We start from the raw sequence: 19,129 nt of genomic DNA on the forward strand, positions 1-19,129 counted from the left end.
TTCCTTAATGTATGTCCGATCCACTTCCAACGTCTTTTCCTAATTTCCTCTTCAGCTGGAAGCTGGTTTATCCTCTCCCATAAAACGCTGTTGCTGATAGTATCCGGCCAATGGATGTTGAGTATTTTGCGTAGACAACTGTTTATAAATACTTGTACCTTCCTGATGATGGTCGTAGTAGTTCTCCACGTTTCAGCTCCATACATTAGGACTGTCTTGACGTTCGTATTAAAGATTCTGACTTTGAAATTAGTTGACAGTTGTTTTGAGTTCCATATGTTCTTCAATTGTAGAAATGCTGCCCTTGCTTTGCCAATCCTCGCCTTTACATCTGGATCCGATTCCCACATTGTCCGGACGTTCCATGTACCTATAAAGAGTGTTGCTCTGGTTGTAAGAAGGTGCATCGGTCCCGTGACTTCCGAAGAATTTTGGCTTTCATCATGAGACGTCATAATTATTCCTTCAACTCCCAGGGCAGAGTTTAAATGGTTTGAATTATTTTTTCTGGTTAGCGTTTTTTTAGCGAGTTAGCTTTTCTATGGGATGGAGTCGCTAACCCCATGCCCAACCCTCCTCCTTTACCCGGGCTTGGGACCGGCAGTAACTCTAGAAGAGCTACAGGCGGAGTTACCATCATCTCTGCTTGAGTTTATATGTGTTCAAGCTTATTAGGTCCTTTGAGAATTTATTTAACAGATAAACAGTATCATTTTAGTTAGTGATGAATTGCTCATATCTTCACACATATTACTCTGATGCTTGTATGAACATACATTGCTGATTATATGTTGCGACCAACTCACATACTCTTCTCACTCGCTTAAATTTTAGCTGCTCAAATCGTTTGGTCCCTCATTACACTCTCATATTATATATGTACGTGCTAAATACTCATTCTCTTGTTAACTAACTAATTTGTCAACTCAACTCTCTTACCGTGTATTTGCTAATCGTTTGTTCTATGCCGTGTTGTGCTGAAATAAACTATGGTCACTAATTCGTACCACTTTCTGAAATTTATACATCGCTGAGAATTGTCATAATAACGGCTATCACAGCGAATAATATATGAAGTATGTAAAATATCTCGAGTTTATTCTACTGCACATAATATAAGTCCGTGTTTAGTTTAGATACTGTTATGATTTTATAAAAGAATATGCCGTATGCTATTATGTTATTGTTTTATGTCCGGCTTTTTACCACGTGAGTTATTCGCCAATCGGAATACAACTTTTCCTATCTTAGCACTGTACCAAAACAATGACGTTCGACCGGTATGAGCAGTCTAGCGTCCTTATTGGTCCCTTGTCCGCCTAGACCTTCCAATGGAGTCCAGAACAACAATTACAGCTTCTGCTATACGAATCATTTATTTCAAGCATATTTAGTTTATATACCAGACAGACAGACCACATCACACCATAAAATAGAAAATAATATTTGTACAAGATCAAGCTAAATGTGGCTGTGAACATGGGAGACAATAATCAATAAACTGAATATAATTTAGGGACAGTAAATTGTATTATAATAATTCTCTTCAGGTTCTACAATTATATATCCAAATTAATAATCCGAAAAATTGGCCAGGTTAAAGGCAAAGTACATAGTTTAATGCATGTAAATTTAGGAATGTCAAATCAATTAGAATAAAATTGTTAATGTTGATATGACTCATATAGAATGTTAACTTGAATCTGTATATACGTAAAGTGAAGACTGTATGGATTACCAAAGGTACACAAACCGGGGATCCCATTAAGACCTATTTTAGATATGTATAACTCTCCTTATCATACTATAGCTAAATGGTTGGTAACTTTATTGAAACCTCTCCACGAAAAGCTGGTAAAACATAGTGTTAAGGATGTATTTCAATTTGTTGATAAAGTAAAAAATGTCAATACTTTGGGACTAAAGATGATGTCTTTGGATGTAACATCACTATTCACGAATGTCCCACTTCTTGAGACCGTAGAATATATAGGGGAACAACTGATTGAAAATAAAATTGAAACTACTGTTCCGATTAATGTCTTGAAAGAGTTATTACTGAAATGCACCATGAATGTAAATTTCAAATTCAACGGTGACATATTTAGACAAACAGATGGTGTGGCAATGGGTTCACCTCTGGGCCCTATACTAGCTGATATATTTCTAGCTAAATTAGAGAACGGTCATCTGAAAAAGATTATTCAAGAATTCAAATTTTACTGCAGATATATGGATGACACATTCATCCTGTGTAAAGATAATATTTCACAACATGATGTGCTTAGGCAGTTTAACGAAGTGCATCCAGCCATCCAGTTTACATCGGAGGAAGAGAGTGATGGCCGATTAGCCTTTTTAGACGTCCTCTTAACTAAGAGATCTGATGAATCGTTAAGAAGAAACATGAACAGAAAAAGTACTTGGACTGGACAGTATACACACTTCCTTAGCTTTGTACCTCTACAGTACAAACGAAACCTAATCAAAACCCTTAGCTATCGAATACGCACTATATGTTCGGCGGATGTAGTTGACAATGAGCTAAACACATTGCATAATGCTCTAAGGGAGAACGGGTATCCCAGAAAATTTATAATTAAATATATGATCTTTAAAGTGAAAATAGGCGAATTCCAAACGGTCAAGAAAAAGTCCTTGTTCATGCGCCTACAATTCAGGGGGGATGCCGCTGGCGAAATACTTGCTCAGAGATTACGCAGATCTATCCAAAAATCTTTCAACGCAGGTGAACTACGTTTGGTGTTTTCTACGCGTCCAATGGTGACACCGAGGCTTAAAGATGAATTACCTAGAATGACCACCTCATTTTGTATTTATCAGTTCGACTGCTTCTGTGGAGCAAGTTATATTGGTCGAAGTTCTAGGAATTTACATTTTCGTGCTCGTGAACACCTCCCAGCGTGGCTAAGCAAAGGTCTGATGAGGAAAGTAAACAGCTCGATTTTGGCCCATTTAGTACAAACTGGTCATAGTGCCAGTATAAACCAATCTTTTTCAATTATTTATAGGGTCAGTAATTTTTTGCCTAAGCTTGTCAGGCTTAAAGTCCTTCAAACGGCGGAGGCAGTAGCCATCAGAATGAAGAAACCTGAGCTATGTGTACAGAAGAAATATCTCCAACCCCTACTTCTCCCTTGGCCAACCACAAGGCCAATTAATGAACAATCATCTTAGCTATTGTATGACCTAATTTGACTATGTACTTATGACCTTTCGTAGTCAAATGTAAGTACATGTATGATACAAGGAAGAAATCTGAGATTTTAACTGTTCGTAAGAAGCCTCTATACATGAAATTACCATTCAACGGGGATGTAGCTAGTGAAACTCTGAAAGATAGGTTAACAAAAGTAATTAGTAGAACTTTCTACGCAGCCTATCTTGCATTGACTTTCTCGAGTCGACCAGTGATGTCTACTCAAACGAAGGATAAGTTACCTGAGTTGGCCTCCTCCATGTGCATTTATAAGTTCAGCTGCTCCTGTGGAGATAGCTATATCGGGCGTACTACTAGGCAACTTAACCAACGAATGAGTGAACATCTACCAGCATGGTTTGGAAAGGGCCAAATAAAAACAATACGCAGTTCTATCTTGGCACATCTAATTGATAGTGGTCATATTGTCGATAAATTGAAATCATTTCAAGTGATCTATCATATACCTCCATCGTTTCCCAACGGAGTTCGCTCCCGTCTACTTCATATAGCAGAAGCCATAGGGATTCGTACATTCCATCCCAATTTATGTGTACAGAAGAAATTCGTAACCCCCCTATCCCTTCCATGGCCGGACATAACTTAATAATTGACATTATTATTATTTGTAAAAATTTTTATTTTGGTTATCATTTTTTGTTTGTTTGTAATTTTCTACCTCTTTCCGTTTGTATTCTTCACTATCTATTTACTTACATACTTCTTATTACGTAATGATTTTAATGTTTTGTGATTACTATTCCAGACTATTTACCCACGTTTGACCTCTTAATTCTTATGTTTAATTATTGATAAGACTTTTGTTATCATAATTTACTATTCTTACTACTATCAGTACACCTGTCTTCCCACTATCAACTTGTACTTTTAACTATTATTATGCTTGGTAACGTATTCTATTTCATTGTGATTATTATTGACTCAAATAGCCTTGATTGGTCTAACATTTTCATATAAATATTCATGTATATTAGAGTAAAGCCTGATGACGATCTAATTGAAAACAATTGTTCGCTTACATATGTTGTTCTAATTTTCACAATGGGAATCTTTAATATTCTAAAATGTAATTGTCTCTCTTATCTTTATTCACAAATCTTTGTATTTTATTATTATTATTATTATTGGTTAAATATCATTATTAATCCCCCCTAAACATGATTCATTCACATCGCATTGATCCCTCCTTATTACGTCTCACTAATTTTTCACACATTTAGTCTTCCACTTGATCGAATTGTAATTGCACTATCATATCTCTCTTACCCTATCTGACCCATATTTATATTCTGATCACAGATCTTAAATTTTCACTTTACGTATATACAGATTCAAGTTAACATTCTATATGAGTCATATCAACATTAACAATTTTATTCTAATTGATTTGACATTCCTAAATTTACATGCATTAAACTATGTACTTTGCCTTTAACCTGGCCAATTTTTCGGATTATTAATTTGGATATATAATTGTAGAACCTGAAGAGAATTTATCGAAAAGAATATTCTTCGTTCAAATATTAGTCTTTTAATATGATTGGGATTTTTAAACGATTATAATAATTCATAGGTCAAAATGAAGCTTATAATAAGATGAACATGGATACATACAATCTAATAACTGAATAGTTATACAATGACTCTCTCTACATGTTTATTTAACAATTGCGGAACGCCTTATCACACATCGATAGAATAAACAGTTTTTATATATTGTTTTCTAGTTTAGCCGCTTATTCACTATCTAGATTGAAATCGATTACTTGGAAAATTTACTCACCCTATCTGACCCATATTTATTCTGATCACAGATCTTAAATTTTCACTTAACATTTATACAGATTCAAGTTAACATTCTACATGAGTCATATCAACACTAACAATTTTATTCTATTTGATTTGACATTCCTAAATTTACATGCTTTAAATGATGTACTTAACCCTTAACCTGGCCATTTTGTCGGATTATTAATTTGGATATATAATTGTAGAACCTTAAAAGTGTATGATCTTCAATATATTACTAGTAGTGGTAAAACTAGAAAGTTTATTACTTTATTTATTCCTTGTTATATGAACAATTATAATAATAATTATCTCTTGTAATTAATTGGAAACAAAATGATCGATAGTTCTAAAATACTAAATCGAATTCATATGTATTAATGTAACAACACGTTTATAAACACCACACTTTAATGATAATGAAAATGAGCCACAAATCTTATATATTAATCAATGTTTCATTCTTTAAAGATGTCTCAACATGTACATGTATGTTCATTCAGTGGTTGTCTGTGTTATATCTTACTATTGTTTAATTAAAGAATCATAGATGGAAGATTCAATTTAGTGAAATATTGTAATATGTATCCTTTAGTGCAAATCATTTTCCTCTTCAAAAATATACCAATCAATTTATATACACATTTCTTTTTTCATGCCAATCATTAATTGGATTAAACTAAATTGTTATGATTAAAATAAAAATAAATAAAATTGTTTAGTCAAATTATGTACTTTTATTTACTAGATGATGGATCATTTCACATTCTGTAAATGAATTCTATTCAACGGAATATTTAGAAAGAAATTGGAAGTTTATTATTTTTTTTATTTGAAAAATTTTCAATTTTTTTTTAATAGGTGAACAACAGAATGTATCTAGGTATTTACTACCGAAAATAGTTTTCCACAATTTTACAGTGTGTGATCACATGAACAATAGATTTATATCATACTTTGAAAGTCAAAACTTGGTAAAGTATATGGACTGGTTAGATTGTTTTGTAGTTCATAAAAAAAATGTAAGAGTCTCTATTGGACACTTGAATAAATTAGTGTACATGAGCGAGGTGAAATAAAGTGAATAATTGTAATCAAAGATGGATAGTGGCTAGCAGTGGGATCCAGGACGCTCACTCCGTCCCATTTGGGACTCGTCAGGGTTGTTCACTCTGGGACTCGAACCCAGTACCTTTCGCTTCAAAGGTGCAGATATATCCAGCTGACGAGTCCAAAATAGGACGAAACGTGTGTCCTTGATTCCACTGCTAGCCAATATCCATCTTTAATTATAATGCTTGTGAGTTAGGGCTATATCGAGGCATTACGTACAGTATGCATATATGTCAATAAGAGACTGATCGATTGCAGTTTTAAACATCAATGGGAAGATTCAAACAAACAATACCAAGTGAATTCAAAGGAAATAATTATTTCAATGCTTGAATTCATGAGTTGGTCTAAGCTAGACCACTATTGATAACCTGGAATAACTGAACAATCGTTGATTTCCTAGCATAGGACTCCTCAAAAATGCTCGTTGACGTTCCTGCACGCAGGACTTATACCTAGGACCTTCGGTTTCGCGTGCGAATCCCGTTTTATGATAGATAGAGAAAGCATAGATTGTGTGGTTGGATAAGTTACCGCTAAAGCATCATGTAGAATTAAAAATAAGGAATTTTGTAAATATGGTTATTGTAAACGTAATTTACGCATGGTTTTTTTATTATCCATATCTTTCGCAATTTCATTCAGCGTGTATATTTTTTGGTATTGACTGTAAAATGTTATTTCAATCACCATACTAACTCATTTGCATATATATGAAGATCTTAATGATAATCATTCAATAATACACGGGCTAATCACCACATTGTCTTCTCCCACTTATCGTTAACCAATGAGGTCCATAAGAAACATATTCATATACATTATAGTTGCTGCTCACAATGCTTATCTGGTCGAGCGTCTCCACTTCAAAGTCAGTGTGTAGAGGATTAATTCCTCTATATCTGACTCCAATAAATAAATAATATCCCGCTAACTGAATATTTACTGCATGCTAAATCTCCTAGTAGAATTACGGGTTTACTCGAGATTATTCAAAAGCCTGAACACCAGTTATAGAGTTAGTTTATTGTTGAAGCTCGGTAAAATCCGCAAGCGTACAGATAGCAAGCACACCGGGAAAACAAGTGTGTGTGTGTGTGTGTGTGTGTGAGTGAGTGAGTGTTAAAAATCCATATATATTTTTGAGTGTTAATGGATTGTGGATAAATTATTGATTGTCTTTGTTTACAACCAATGTGAGAACAAATTAAGGATTGATGTGCAGACATGCGCTCAATCAGACTCACACATAAATTTACATAGTGGATTAAATGTTAGGATTACAGAGAGCACCAAAAAATACAGTAGTTGAATGGGCTTGCTACAAGTGCACATATCGATTGATTAGAAAATGATTTTTCTTGTGTATGAATTTAAGGATCAATTTGCATGCCCATTAAGATACCAAAACATTCAGTACATGTAGGCAACCAATTGTGTACTTGTTCCTTATTTTTTTGTATAGTTTGTAGACTAACAACATTCATTTTTATATTATTTATCATTAACTGTCATAATTTTGCGTAATTCGTTACTTTCCTACTAGAATTTATGTAAAAATCTTCACTACTTATTATCGTTCAGTAGTGTGATGTATAACACTAAAGGTGAATGGAAGTAGAAAAGCTATTGAAATGCAGTTCATATCGACCATTTCCTCGTCTTCAATAGTTATGACATTTATATTTATTTGTCAATATTCCTCATACGAGAAGACGTTTCCATTTAGAACGGGAATTTTGCGATCTATAAATGTTCTACCGCATTAACCCAACTACATAGTAAATGCAATGGATTGTAGTAGGCTAAAACTTATGCTTCACCCACAATTACTAGAGGTTACTTTGAAATTAATTAGCTTCAAATATTAGAGTAAAACTCAGATATCTAAGAAATTTTGTTCGGTTAATATTTGTAGCTGTAATATAACAAAAATGAAGATTTTACCTCAGCAACTAGTCTTTTTTTGGAGTACTTTTCAAATTATCAGGAATAAATGGGCTGCAAAAGTTTGATAAACCTTTAATAGCTAAACGTTGGTTATTTTCAAAGTTGCTTGTTGTGAGCAGATTGTTTTAGGCTCACGTCCTTTTGTTTGTCGAAATAGTGCAAAACAATCTATTAATAAGTTTAGCCTTTTGTAAACGTATTTACCACTAACTGTTCATACAATTTAAGAACATTTCATTTTGGAAAAATTAAAATGTATGCATTTTCTCATTTCTGTATATAATCGCTGATAAACCTTACAAATCAGATTGGGGTAAATTTCTAGAAGACTTTATTTTTCTAGTGTCCACTGCTGTAGGTTTCTTCAATAAACGATCACATGTTCAAATTTCTTCACTCATATAACTGACACTGGTTAAAATTTTGGATAGTTTGAGTTAAGAAAATACGTTTTTGAAGTACCTGATTGATATTCCTCAGCGGAATAGGTTTACTGAGTTCCCTTGAATCAATAAAATCCTGCATCCTGATAATGGCATATTTTCACAAACAACACTATCTGCAATATGTATTTTAAAGCACAAAGTAGTTCTAAGTGTATAATTTAAAAAGATAATCTTATCTTGTTTACATGATGTAATAGATTTGATTATGACTGGTCAGTTGCAGTCCTATACATCAATGGGAAGATTTAAACAAACAATACAAAATGAATTCAAACTTCACCCCATTTCACAAGCAAGTGGCTATCAGGACTCAGTAGCTAAAGGGTTGACGAGCTGACGTTTAGAGTGAACGGTACTAGGTCAGAGTGCAGGAGTGAACATCAACTCTGAGATGCAGGTGTGTCCAGCTGAAGAGTCTCAAATAGGACGGAACGTGTGTCTTAGATACCATTGCTAGTCACCATCCATTTTTGCTTACTATTAGCTTAATTTTTATCAACGTTATTAAAAGTACAGTGGATGTGACTTCTAATCACGTTATTCTGAAATACCTTGGCTGAGTAACTAAAGTGAAATGAATGCTACGAGTTAGAACAAGCTTTAAACAGAAGAAAAACACGAAATTATTCACAGTTTGGTGAAAGGCCACACTTTCATCTTGAACCGAAACCTGCCAAATCCTACACACTAAAATAATCATTATGTCTTGAAGAACATAATCTGGATCCGTCGGTGTTCATTTTGTTGGTCTATCTATTACCAGTCGGAATAATATAAAATCGTTCCATAATTGTCACAGATCATTTCAAGAAGTCGAATAAACTTGTTGAATAAATTAAGTTTATTGATTATACATGGTTTCTTGATGGTATAATGAAAGTCATGTTAAGAATAATCTTTCTTAATGACGAAAGCATATTTATGTTTATATAGTTCCTTAGGTATTTGTAATTATAGTTTCCCTCCTAAATATATAAAACATTATCATTTGAAACTGATCTAAAACTATTAATTCTGTACAAAATTGTATTTTGATGGTTTTGTGATTAGAATAGTTTACTTCATAGTAAAATATCGTAAATATTTCCAAGTACAAAGTTTCACAATGATGTCTACTTTTTAAAGTATGGTAATACTGAGCACTGGATGCCGAATGCTTATGTTTTGCACTTTTTGATTTTATACATTTTATCCTTTTATATAATTATGTTTATGGTAACTTAACAGATCGTATGGTAATGTCTTGTAACTTCATAGGATTAGATAGTAGATTATAACGTTAAAACAATAAATTAGAAAGGACTAAGGAAATTACATGAATGAGAGGGAACAAATTTAAAGGAACTTTAACAATGAAATACACACAAAAAAAATCTAAATTTCTATTTATTATTGCACATACAACAATCTGTTAAGAAATATTTGTTATGACTACTTGTTTAGTTTCGTCTGTACATTTTTGTTTTATCCAACAATTAGATAATCAATCAGCAAAATATTTTCACTTTCAATCAATCTCAATCGGTTCATTACCCTTTAGATTATTAAAAACAAAACCTTTCTTTGATACTTGAAATTTTCTCACATTATTAATGATACAACAACATAATGAATTATAATAGACTATCATATATGTATAATAAAATTGTATCCAGTTGCACATTATGAATAGATGATAACATCGAGAAGAATAATCGCTTTTCAGCATGGTTATTATATTAACTTTTTTCATTAAATTCTATGTCTATGAAACTCTTTAATGTATCAATTAGCGTTAATGACACGAATAAAAACAACTTTCTATACTTTACATTTTGCTGTTTACCTGTTTTAATATAACTTAGTTAAGTGTTAAAAAGTAAACTATTGAAGTTGAACTAATTTAAACGTTACAAGGATTTTCAATGAAATCCGATGATTATATGTAATATGTATTGGAAAGTTTTAATTTCAATCAGCAATCTACTGAAATGAATAGCATCAGCTTTCTTTCAAATAAAGTTGAAATTATCATTATTACATGTAAAATGTTTGAAATGCTTATTTTAAACATGTAGTAAACAGTTCTGTCATTCTCTTTCTAGAGAATTTATATGAATGATAATTATTTGCTGAAACTTGACATACTTATTTGTAGACATAAAAATACCTAAAGATTTAAGTATCCATAGCTAGTTGATATATATCACACTTTCTGATTTCCTTGTTAAATTACTTTGAATACTATTTCGACATAAGCTTATGATTTGAAGCAGTATGTTTAATTGCCTATCAACTAGAGAATGATTGCCCCCAGATGACCTGGTACGGCCGAGAGTAGATAAGAGTTCACTCTCCCTCTCGAAATGCTCTCACATGGTCACCTGCATATAGCCTCTGCCAGGAAAGTTCTACTCACTACCCTTCTCGTGGCAGGGATGTTGTTTACAAAATTGAGAGGATGACAAGAGGATGTCCGGCGCTTTAACCGGGTTGGTGGACACCGAAATTCCACGTAGGAGAGTTGGGAAACCCTCATTCCAAACCAATGGTGCACATGGGCTCCAGTATCCTGAGGGAACAAATGGCGTATGAATCAATCGTTGGTCATCGGCTATCATGGGAATGCATCTCCTTACGTTGCTCCACTGCCTTGTGGATCAGATCTTTAGGTCAAAGGCTCCGAGTGTGGTCCCCTAAGGAAACCACCTGCTTCGGTTTTGGCACCCGTGCAGTATCACAGCCCTCACACAAATAAAATGAGATTTGTGTAGCCCATATGTATCTGATGCCCCTTTGTACCAATATTTATGTGTTTAAATAAATAAATAAATAAATAAATATGATTCCAAGCACTATGCATAATGAACTATTATCTGGAGAATGACTTATGTGCATTTTTTATAAATCTATGTATTTGTAATGCTGTTCCGTTGATCCTCAAAGAAAACAAAAGCAGAGATCTCTAGTAATTTTATAGTAACCTTACTGTTAAATCATTGTCTAGCCCAATTTTCTAGATACCTAAATAAAATACAATTGTATACTCTGACAATGATAGTCAACAATCATACTTGGATAGACCCATTTCTATATATGTAAAATAATTTAAACAACTCTAGTTATTTACCATTGAATTCTATCAATAATAAGAAGCAATTGTTATAGTGATTATCAATAATAATCAATCAATCTTTATTATTACTTTAAGACTCAATTAAAATTAGCTAAATAAATGTTTATAATTTATAAGGTCAACAAGGTATTTATTATTTACAGTTACGTAATGTTTGTTTATTTTAAGTACAAGGCTTTTGAATTACGAAATCATTCACAGTTACAAAAGATGCACCTTTACATTAAGGTTTGTTATAAAATTCATATATTTAACATACAATAAACTGTGAACGTATCAGTTTCTTATTGAGAAGTACAAGATAGTGTTGACGGGTAAATTTTATTTGTGACAAAGTTTTTGGTAAGATATTTATACTACTGATTTCTGAAATATAGTAGTAAGCAGTAAGTTCAACAAAAAGTATAAAGGGTTTCATACTAATCCGGTTGTCCTTCTAGCGTGGTGAACCTTACGTTTATATATGTCTCTTTTGTCCAGCACTTTATGAAAAATTACGGATTAATACCGATATAATATTATTGACTTCCAATACTCTAGAGAAACTTCCAATTAAACCTTACGTTTTGGGTACTCATATGAAGAAAGACCTGTTTAATAAGTGTAAACATAAATTAGTATATGGAAAGATAACTATGAATACAACGTACGTAGATATTTGTGCATATATATATATATATATATATATATATATATATATATATATCAGATGAGTTTAATCTAAATACATTTTTCTTTCCTCACTTTCTTTTCACACTGACAAACACAATCAGAAAAATCATTTTAAGCAATAGAACAATTATGATACAATAAATTATAATCTAAGAAACGTAAGTAGAATTATAGAAAGGAAGATCGGAATCGAAATAAAAACATGTTTTGGAAGTATTCTTTTCGTAAACGCATTGTATTACACGATCTAGTTGTGATGTAATACGAAACAACACTGCAATGTACTTTTAACAAATCGCTTTAAAATGGCCTATTTCGGTTCGATTTAGGTTACAAATAAATAATAGATTGGCAGTTGTAGTGGCCAAATTAACAAAATATGTAACTACCATTATTTTACCTATCTAAGTGTATGAAATTTTTGACAGTTTATCATCCGGATTATACAAACCAGGTAGTTTATGATCTGATAATTGCCTGACAAGAATAATTGGAGCAATGATCTGGTGGATAGAAGTTTCTTTACTATATGTTTTTACAAAACAAATCACTTTCGGGTTATCTGAATGTATGTTTGCTTTGAGTGTTAGATGGCAGTGTTTGTAGATCAATATTGACAGGAAGATCACGAAACATTTGTACAGCTGAATGCATCCAGAAATTTCAAATACTTGAACATCATTTATCTGGTTTTGTACTGATTACATGAAAATTTAACATGCATTACTAGTTTATAGACAATATTCTTTCTCGTAATAAATTTAAAAAAGAAGGTTTAACTACTACTAATCATAAAAGTAACTAAAATTATAGACGGAAAGTAAATATAAATACTATTAAACAGCAGAACAAACATATATACAGATTTCGTACTCAAACTCCTTGGTAGTTAAGAAAAATCTTATCCTTACTGAATAGAATAATGATGGGAACAGTGAGGTGGAGAAACTGTTCTTGAAAACGATAAAAATTTTCAACAAATGCTTTCCTCCTTATTCCTTAACCGTGTTAGGTAGTTTCTTCTGAATCTTCTCCAGATCTTGGAAAATAAAGTAATATGGAAATCCCTAAAGCACAGAGGTAGATAATAAAGAATAGACGATCTAACACCATACCGACTGCTCTCCATTCAGAAATAATTTTGTTGTTTTTTTCCTTTTTCTCATTTTGTTTTTGCATAAAACGTATACCTTTGACTATTTCAGAAACATCACGTGTAACCATGTGCACACGTTTTAAAAGACGTTGATCAGAGTTATTGGCTGATTTTTTAAATTTACGGCTAATAAAACTACTTGAGTTAGCACGCCACAAATTATTATTATTATCTGGATCATGATTAATTTCCTTATCAGAATTATGGTTTAAACCACGATGACTACGATTACCGATACTATGTCCGGCTGAACTCCACCTCGGTAAATTCATTTTGTTACGTTCATCATCCTCAGAATCGTCTTGACATATAGGTGATGTGAATGGATATAATGGAGATGTTACTTGAGTATACTGTAATGGGCTGTTCCATTTAGCATTAGCAGCCGATAGAGCTTTTTTAGATGCTCCAGGTTTAATACATTGTAAAAGAAAATGCTCTAGATCAGGACCAATATTTTTGTTACGCATTAAGTGTGGTTCATCGTCTTCATCGTCTGTCGTCTCTTCCTCATCTTCACTTTGTTTATTATTTTCGATTAAAGCACGAGATGATAAACGTTTGTTACAAATATTGGAATCATTAATAGCGGCTGCCCAAACAGCTGCTAAATCATCAGTTGGATCATGAGGGAAATGATTTTTAGGTGTTGTTTGCATTGAATACTGTTGTTCAGCATGATAACTTGGGTCAATATCATTTGATCCACGACCAGATGCTGCAGCAGCCGCTGCAAGTCCAGCACAAGCTGGACAAAATGAACATGGTGTGGCCTGTTCAGTTTCTTGTGTTTGCCTCCTACTAAATTGAGAAAAGTGTTTCATTTCAGCCTCGTTATCTGGGTAGTAGCAACCAGGAAATTTATGATTTGGCGATCCTGTTGGAAATTGTGACCTCATATGTGCCTGACGAGAATTAGCATAACAATATTCCGGTGAACAGAATTTATTTCCATGTGGTTTTCCGAAACGATTCACTTTTGCATTATCTAAATAATTTGATAAGAACACAAAAGTGCTATCGAAGTTATTACGAAATAATAAAATCCTACATAGTAAAAAAGAACTGTTCTAAAGTTAAAAAATTACTGTAATCGCCAATCGTATGCATTTTGATCTAAAACATTAGCAAAAATACTGTGGATACTAGATTTAAAGATGTCTGGATATCCAGACGAACCTGTACACATCTGTTATTGTCATGAACAAAACAAATTTCATCATTCTTAAAGTTTATCAATTTTCTAATAAAAGATGTGTATTTACTCTTCAGCAATTTTAAGAAATTTCTAGTTGTTAGCGTTTTTCTAGTTTTCATCACAAGTTGATATCAAACAAAAAAACAACTAAAAGCGTTAAGCACTGAATAGTTGTTTTGTTTATTTTTGAGAATCAGCATGAATCAAGAAGTACACAGGGTTTCCAAATAAATGACTTCAGATCTGTCAGTAATCACTGAAATGTTTACATCAATCTGATAAAATTTATCTATTCATAATTTCAAATTCAGTTTCTTTTGATATGGCGCTTGCCTAACTACTGTCATCAAGGACAGACTACATCATTCCCAGCAATTGAATCATTTGAGATGGAATAAAGCTCAAACGGAAATGCTTAACTGGTGGGGTAGGAGAAATGGGATAGTGTAACTGTTGAATGAAAACAACTCTTGAACACATAAAAAACAAGTTTCTTTAAAAGATGACATTTTCTACATATAAACGATTTTATTATCACCATATGTAATTGTTGTTTTCCCTTTCCGTACCATAATGTCTTTGAAAACAGGTTATTATTTCTAGATTTTATATATATGAGTCAGAGTGAACAGTGGACCATCGTTATAATCAAACATGTAAAATTCACCAAATAATTGAAATCTTACCCCCGAATTTTTCAGTAAAATCACTTCTTGGTACTGAAAACATTTTAGGGTTAAATGAATCACCACACAGAAAATTATCTGGTGACTTCATAAAATTATGAACAGAATTCATATTCGTGATCGGTTTTTCACTTGTTTTATTGGAAGAAGCTGAGGTTGGAGGTGGTGGACCACCAGGTGGACCAACATTTACCAAAAGAATTCTGGACCCATGATGTAATGCCAACTGAAAAAATAATTTTGATAAAGAAACAGAAATAATATTATTCCAATGTATATTAGTAGGAATTCGTCTAACTTCGCATTTCGTTAAGTTTTGTCTATATGTATGGATTTATTTGATGTTTTATAATTTAGCACACAACATAAGAAGATTAGTGTCAATGTACCAATTTTGTAGTTCACAACCATTAGATAAGCATCGAGAACCTGGAAGTACTGGGAAGTCGTTTAGTCCTAACGTCGAAACCATAAGCAGTGTATACCAAAGAGTTGACCGGGAATAGAGTTCAAGACCTCCAGTTCTGCCGGGAAGTATTAGCTTTCACACAATCAAGTTGATGTCAAACGGTCTATATTTTTAACTTCAGTCAATTCATGATATTGTGCAGCCATCTTTCATTGCCTTTTCCAATTTTGTATATTTGAGTGAAAAACTCAATAATTAACCTCTTTAGCAAAATTATTACCTTTTTGTTACTTAAAGTGAATAGAAGGTAACATTCATATTGGAATAACCTTACTGTTATAAAGAAAAATAATGACTGCTTCCTAAAATTTTTACTCTAACATAGATTTCACTTCCATAAAGTTCATGAGAAAAAATAGTTAGTAAAGATATTCAAATAACTAATCATTCTTCAGTGATGTATATATGTTGGAAATAGAAAGTTTTAGAAGAACAATGCTAAAAATGAAGTTGCCGTCTTATGAATTTTGTCGTGTCCTGCCATTTATTCACATAATTGAAAAAAAATGGCAGTGTACTTATGGTCATCCATAGTAGTATACTTTAATTATTTCAGAAAATCTCATCTTATACTTGCCGTAATTTCCAAGTTTTGTTATTTTACACAAAATGTCTAAGAAGTTGTTAGATTGATTTAAATTAGTTTATAAAGTGTGATAATTATCAGATGAATTCGGAATTCTACAATCCATTTTTACTAGATTCTACACCACATTATTTTTCTGTGTAATACACATTTCATCTTTTCCATTTTCTTACCATCGAACTATAAATACAAAATTATACTACTGACTGATTTGGTAAATGATATTTGTTGCTGTTTAACACTACGAAGTATCTAGTATAAAATCTCAATTAAACAGGATGATGTATTCTTTTGTGCAAATGATGTTCAGTCAAATGATAATATGGAATCTGGAATCAGATTTCATAAATGAAGTTTTATTATTTTTTACCTGAGCTATTTATTAAACTAGATACAATTAGTTCGCTGGATGGACATTTGTATTGTTGAGACAGTATACATTGAGGTATTAGGTAGATTCATAACATTCAATTGACTCTAGAATTCACAAAAACAATAATTTTCATACATTGTATGTATAAAATAATACAGTTTACTGATTTATTTGTTGTTAATTTCTCTGAATTCAATGATTCATTCGAAGATCTTTCGTGTAGGAATACAACCAACAACAAACAAGGCCACCAGAAAAAAAACTGATTCAAGGGTTGCTATGTGGTTAAAACTCTCATTTCTAAATGAAGTAAACCTCCATAACGATGTCTAAGATGAAACATCCACCTGAGCTTGAAATCTCTGTCGATTAACTAATATAAGTCGGTGCAAATAATTTTCATTATTTATTTAACAAAACAATAAGGAAACGGGTTTATGATTTAAAATATACTAAATTAGGTAGAAAAGCTAATGAAAGGTGTCAATGTATGTTATGAGCAAAAGAGAATTATTCTTAATAAAAAGCATATCAATTATATTAATATTTTAATGTTATCTGTAAACTTAAAAAAAGCTTTTATGCATAATGTGACAAGAAATCAAACATACTTAAGGTGATAATATCAATAATAATATAAAGGATCGCTCTTCCCATCTGGACAAAAATATCCAAGCATAGTTAAAAACCGAAGTTTTTTAATGTATTTATTACCAAAAGTGATAGAGATAGCATTAAAATCATATACTCTTAAGCCGTCTCGCTTATTAAAGAGAACATAACTTATTGTTGTAAACGGTTTTGCTTCTATCTTTATTAACCATACAACTTCTCTTATCAAAAAAGAAATGGTTATTGGTGATTAACACATTTGAAACTCATCCTATGTATAAGGTTTTTTTTTAAAAAAACAATAATATTACACTGTTTTATTTATTGTGTAGCCAGTGATATCCTGGCAACAGAATACTTATAAAATGAGTATATATTTGCACTCGGCTTTTCTTACCTTTTTTTCAATACCGTATACATAAATCAGTGAATTATAAAAGAATAAATAAAACAGGAAATTTATATATAATGAAAGATGATTAGCAGAAAAAGGAAATAATATGTATTTCACTCCTAATTTTTTTATAGCAAAGAAATATATACTACTAACCAAGATAATAAATGTTAAATAGAGCCTGGTTAATAAATAAAAGAGAGTAAAAGTAATCAGTACATTGAATTCATTTAGTATTGTTTATTTGAATCTTCCCGTTGATGTTTAGGACTGCAATTGGTCAGTCTCTAATTGGTTATCAGGACTCGGTGGTCGAGTGGATAACGCGATGTGTTTGAAGCGAAAGATACTAGGTTCGAGTCCCAGAGTGAACAGCAACTTTGAGATGCAGGTACACCAAGCTGATGAGTCCCAAATAGAACGAAACGCGAATCCTAGATTCCACTGCTAGCTACTATGCATCTTTAATCAGTACATTATTTGTTCGATGTATAAACTATTCAATTTCAGTATAAGAAATCTGAAATCACTATTCTTCTTATGAATGGGGAAGTTTTTGATGAGTGTTAAAGATAAGAACATATTAGTATTAGAAGTAATTTGTTAAATATACATGTATATTACAGGCTATCTAAGGTTACAATATCCTTCGAACTGTGCAATGATATTATATAGAAAACATCTATTTAAATATCAAAGATAAAATGCGGAAGCATAAGATAGGGTATAATTGTTCTTAGCTAAATGTTTATAGTAATAATATGAGTTAAAACTTACATGTAACCAGTTTAAAGGAGGAAGATGAACCTAGGAACTATTCATAAATATGTAAAGAAGTATATAGCACTATGCATTCTAATCATACACCTATTCTGAACATCTTTTTGTTTGCAGATTTGAGACAGCTAAATCCTTGTATCAATTTTGAAAGTGTTGTTAGAAAATAGAGTTGATATGAAAATGGTAATGTACTTATGAAGTGTATGGATGACCATCTTTTTTCCAAGTACAATAATAGTGTGATGTCTAACATTTCCGAGCAATTTTCTTTTGACTTAATTTATCAGTGATGCATATAAGGACGTGATTTTCACTGGAGGTTCAATTTCAATAAACAACTATCTACTTATGTTTGTGAATGTTGATCATGAATTATGTTTAATATAAGTTATAAACACGGGAACACTGCAAACACAAGTTTGCAGAAAGTATGCCATACTGATCAACTACCAAATTAGAACAGGAACAACCCAATAGCACACAAAGATAATTTTAAAAAGATACAATACACAAGAGTTAGAACACACTGAAGGACTCTCGCTTTGTAAAA

General features: G+C 32.1%; 1 protein-coding gene across 1 annotated transcript in view; it reads right to left on the reverse strand.

Moving 5' to 3' along the window:
* Positions 1 to 13,333: 13,333 nt before the first annotated feature.
* The window catches only part of Smp_176310 (nAChR subunit, putative), a gene marked incomplete at both ends in the record, with an annotated part of 76,605 nt that continues 70,809 nt past the window's right edge, over positions 13,334 to 19,129 (reverse strand). Inside the window, 2 exons of the mRNA XM_018795220.1 lie at positions 13,334 to 14,469; positions 15,366 to 15,591. Coding sequence (XP_018646986.1) covers positions 13,334 to 14,469; positions 15,366 to 15,591 — 1,362 coding nt within the window. The remainder of the gene's footprint in view (positions 14,470 to 15,365; positions 15,592 to 19,129) is intronic.

The sequence above is a fragment of the Schistosoma mansoni genome (genome assembly GCF_000237925.1).
Source record: "Schistosoma mansoni, WGS project CABG00000000 data, supercontig 0180, strain Puerto Rico, whole genome shotgun sequence".
In the NCBI taxonomy this organism is placed as follows: domain Eukaryota; kingdom Metazoa; phylum Platyhelminthes; class Trematoda; order Strigeidida; family Schistosomatidae; genus Schistosoma; species Schistosoma mansoni.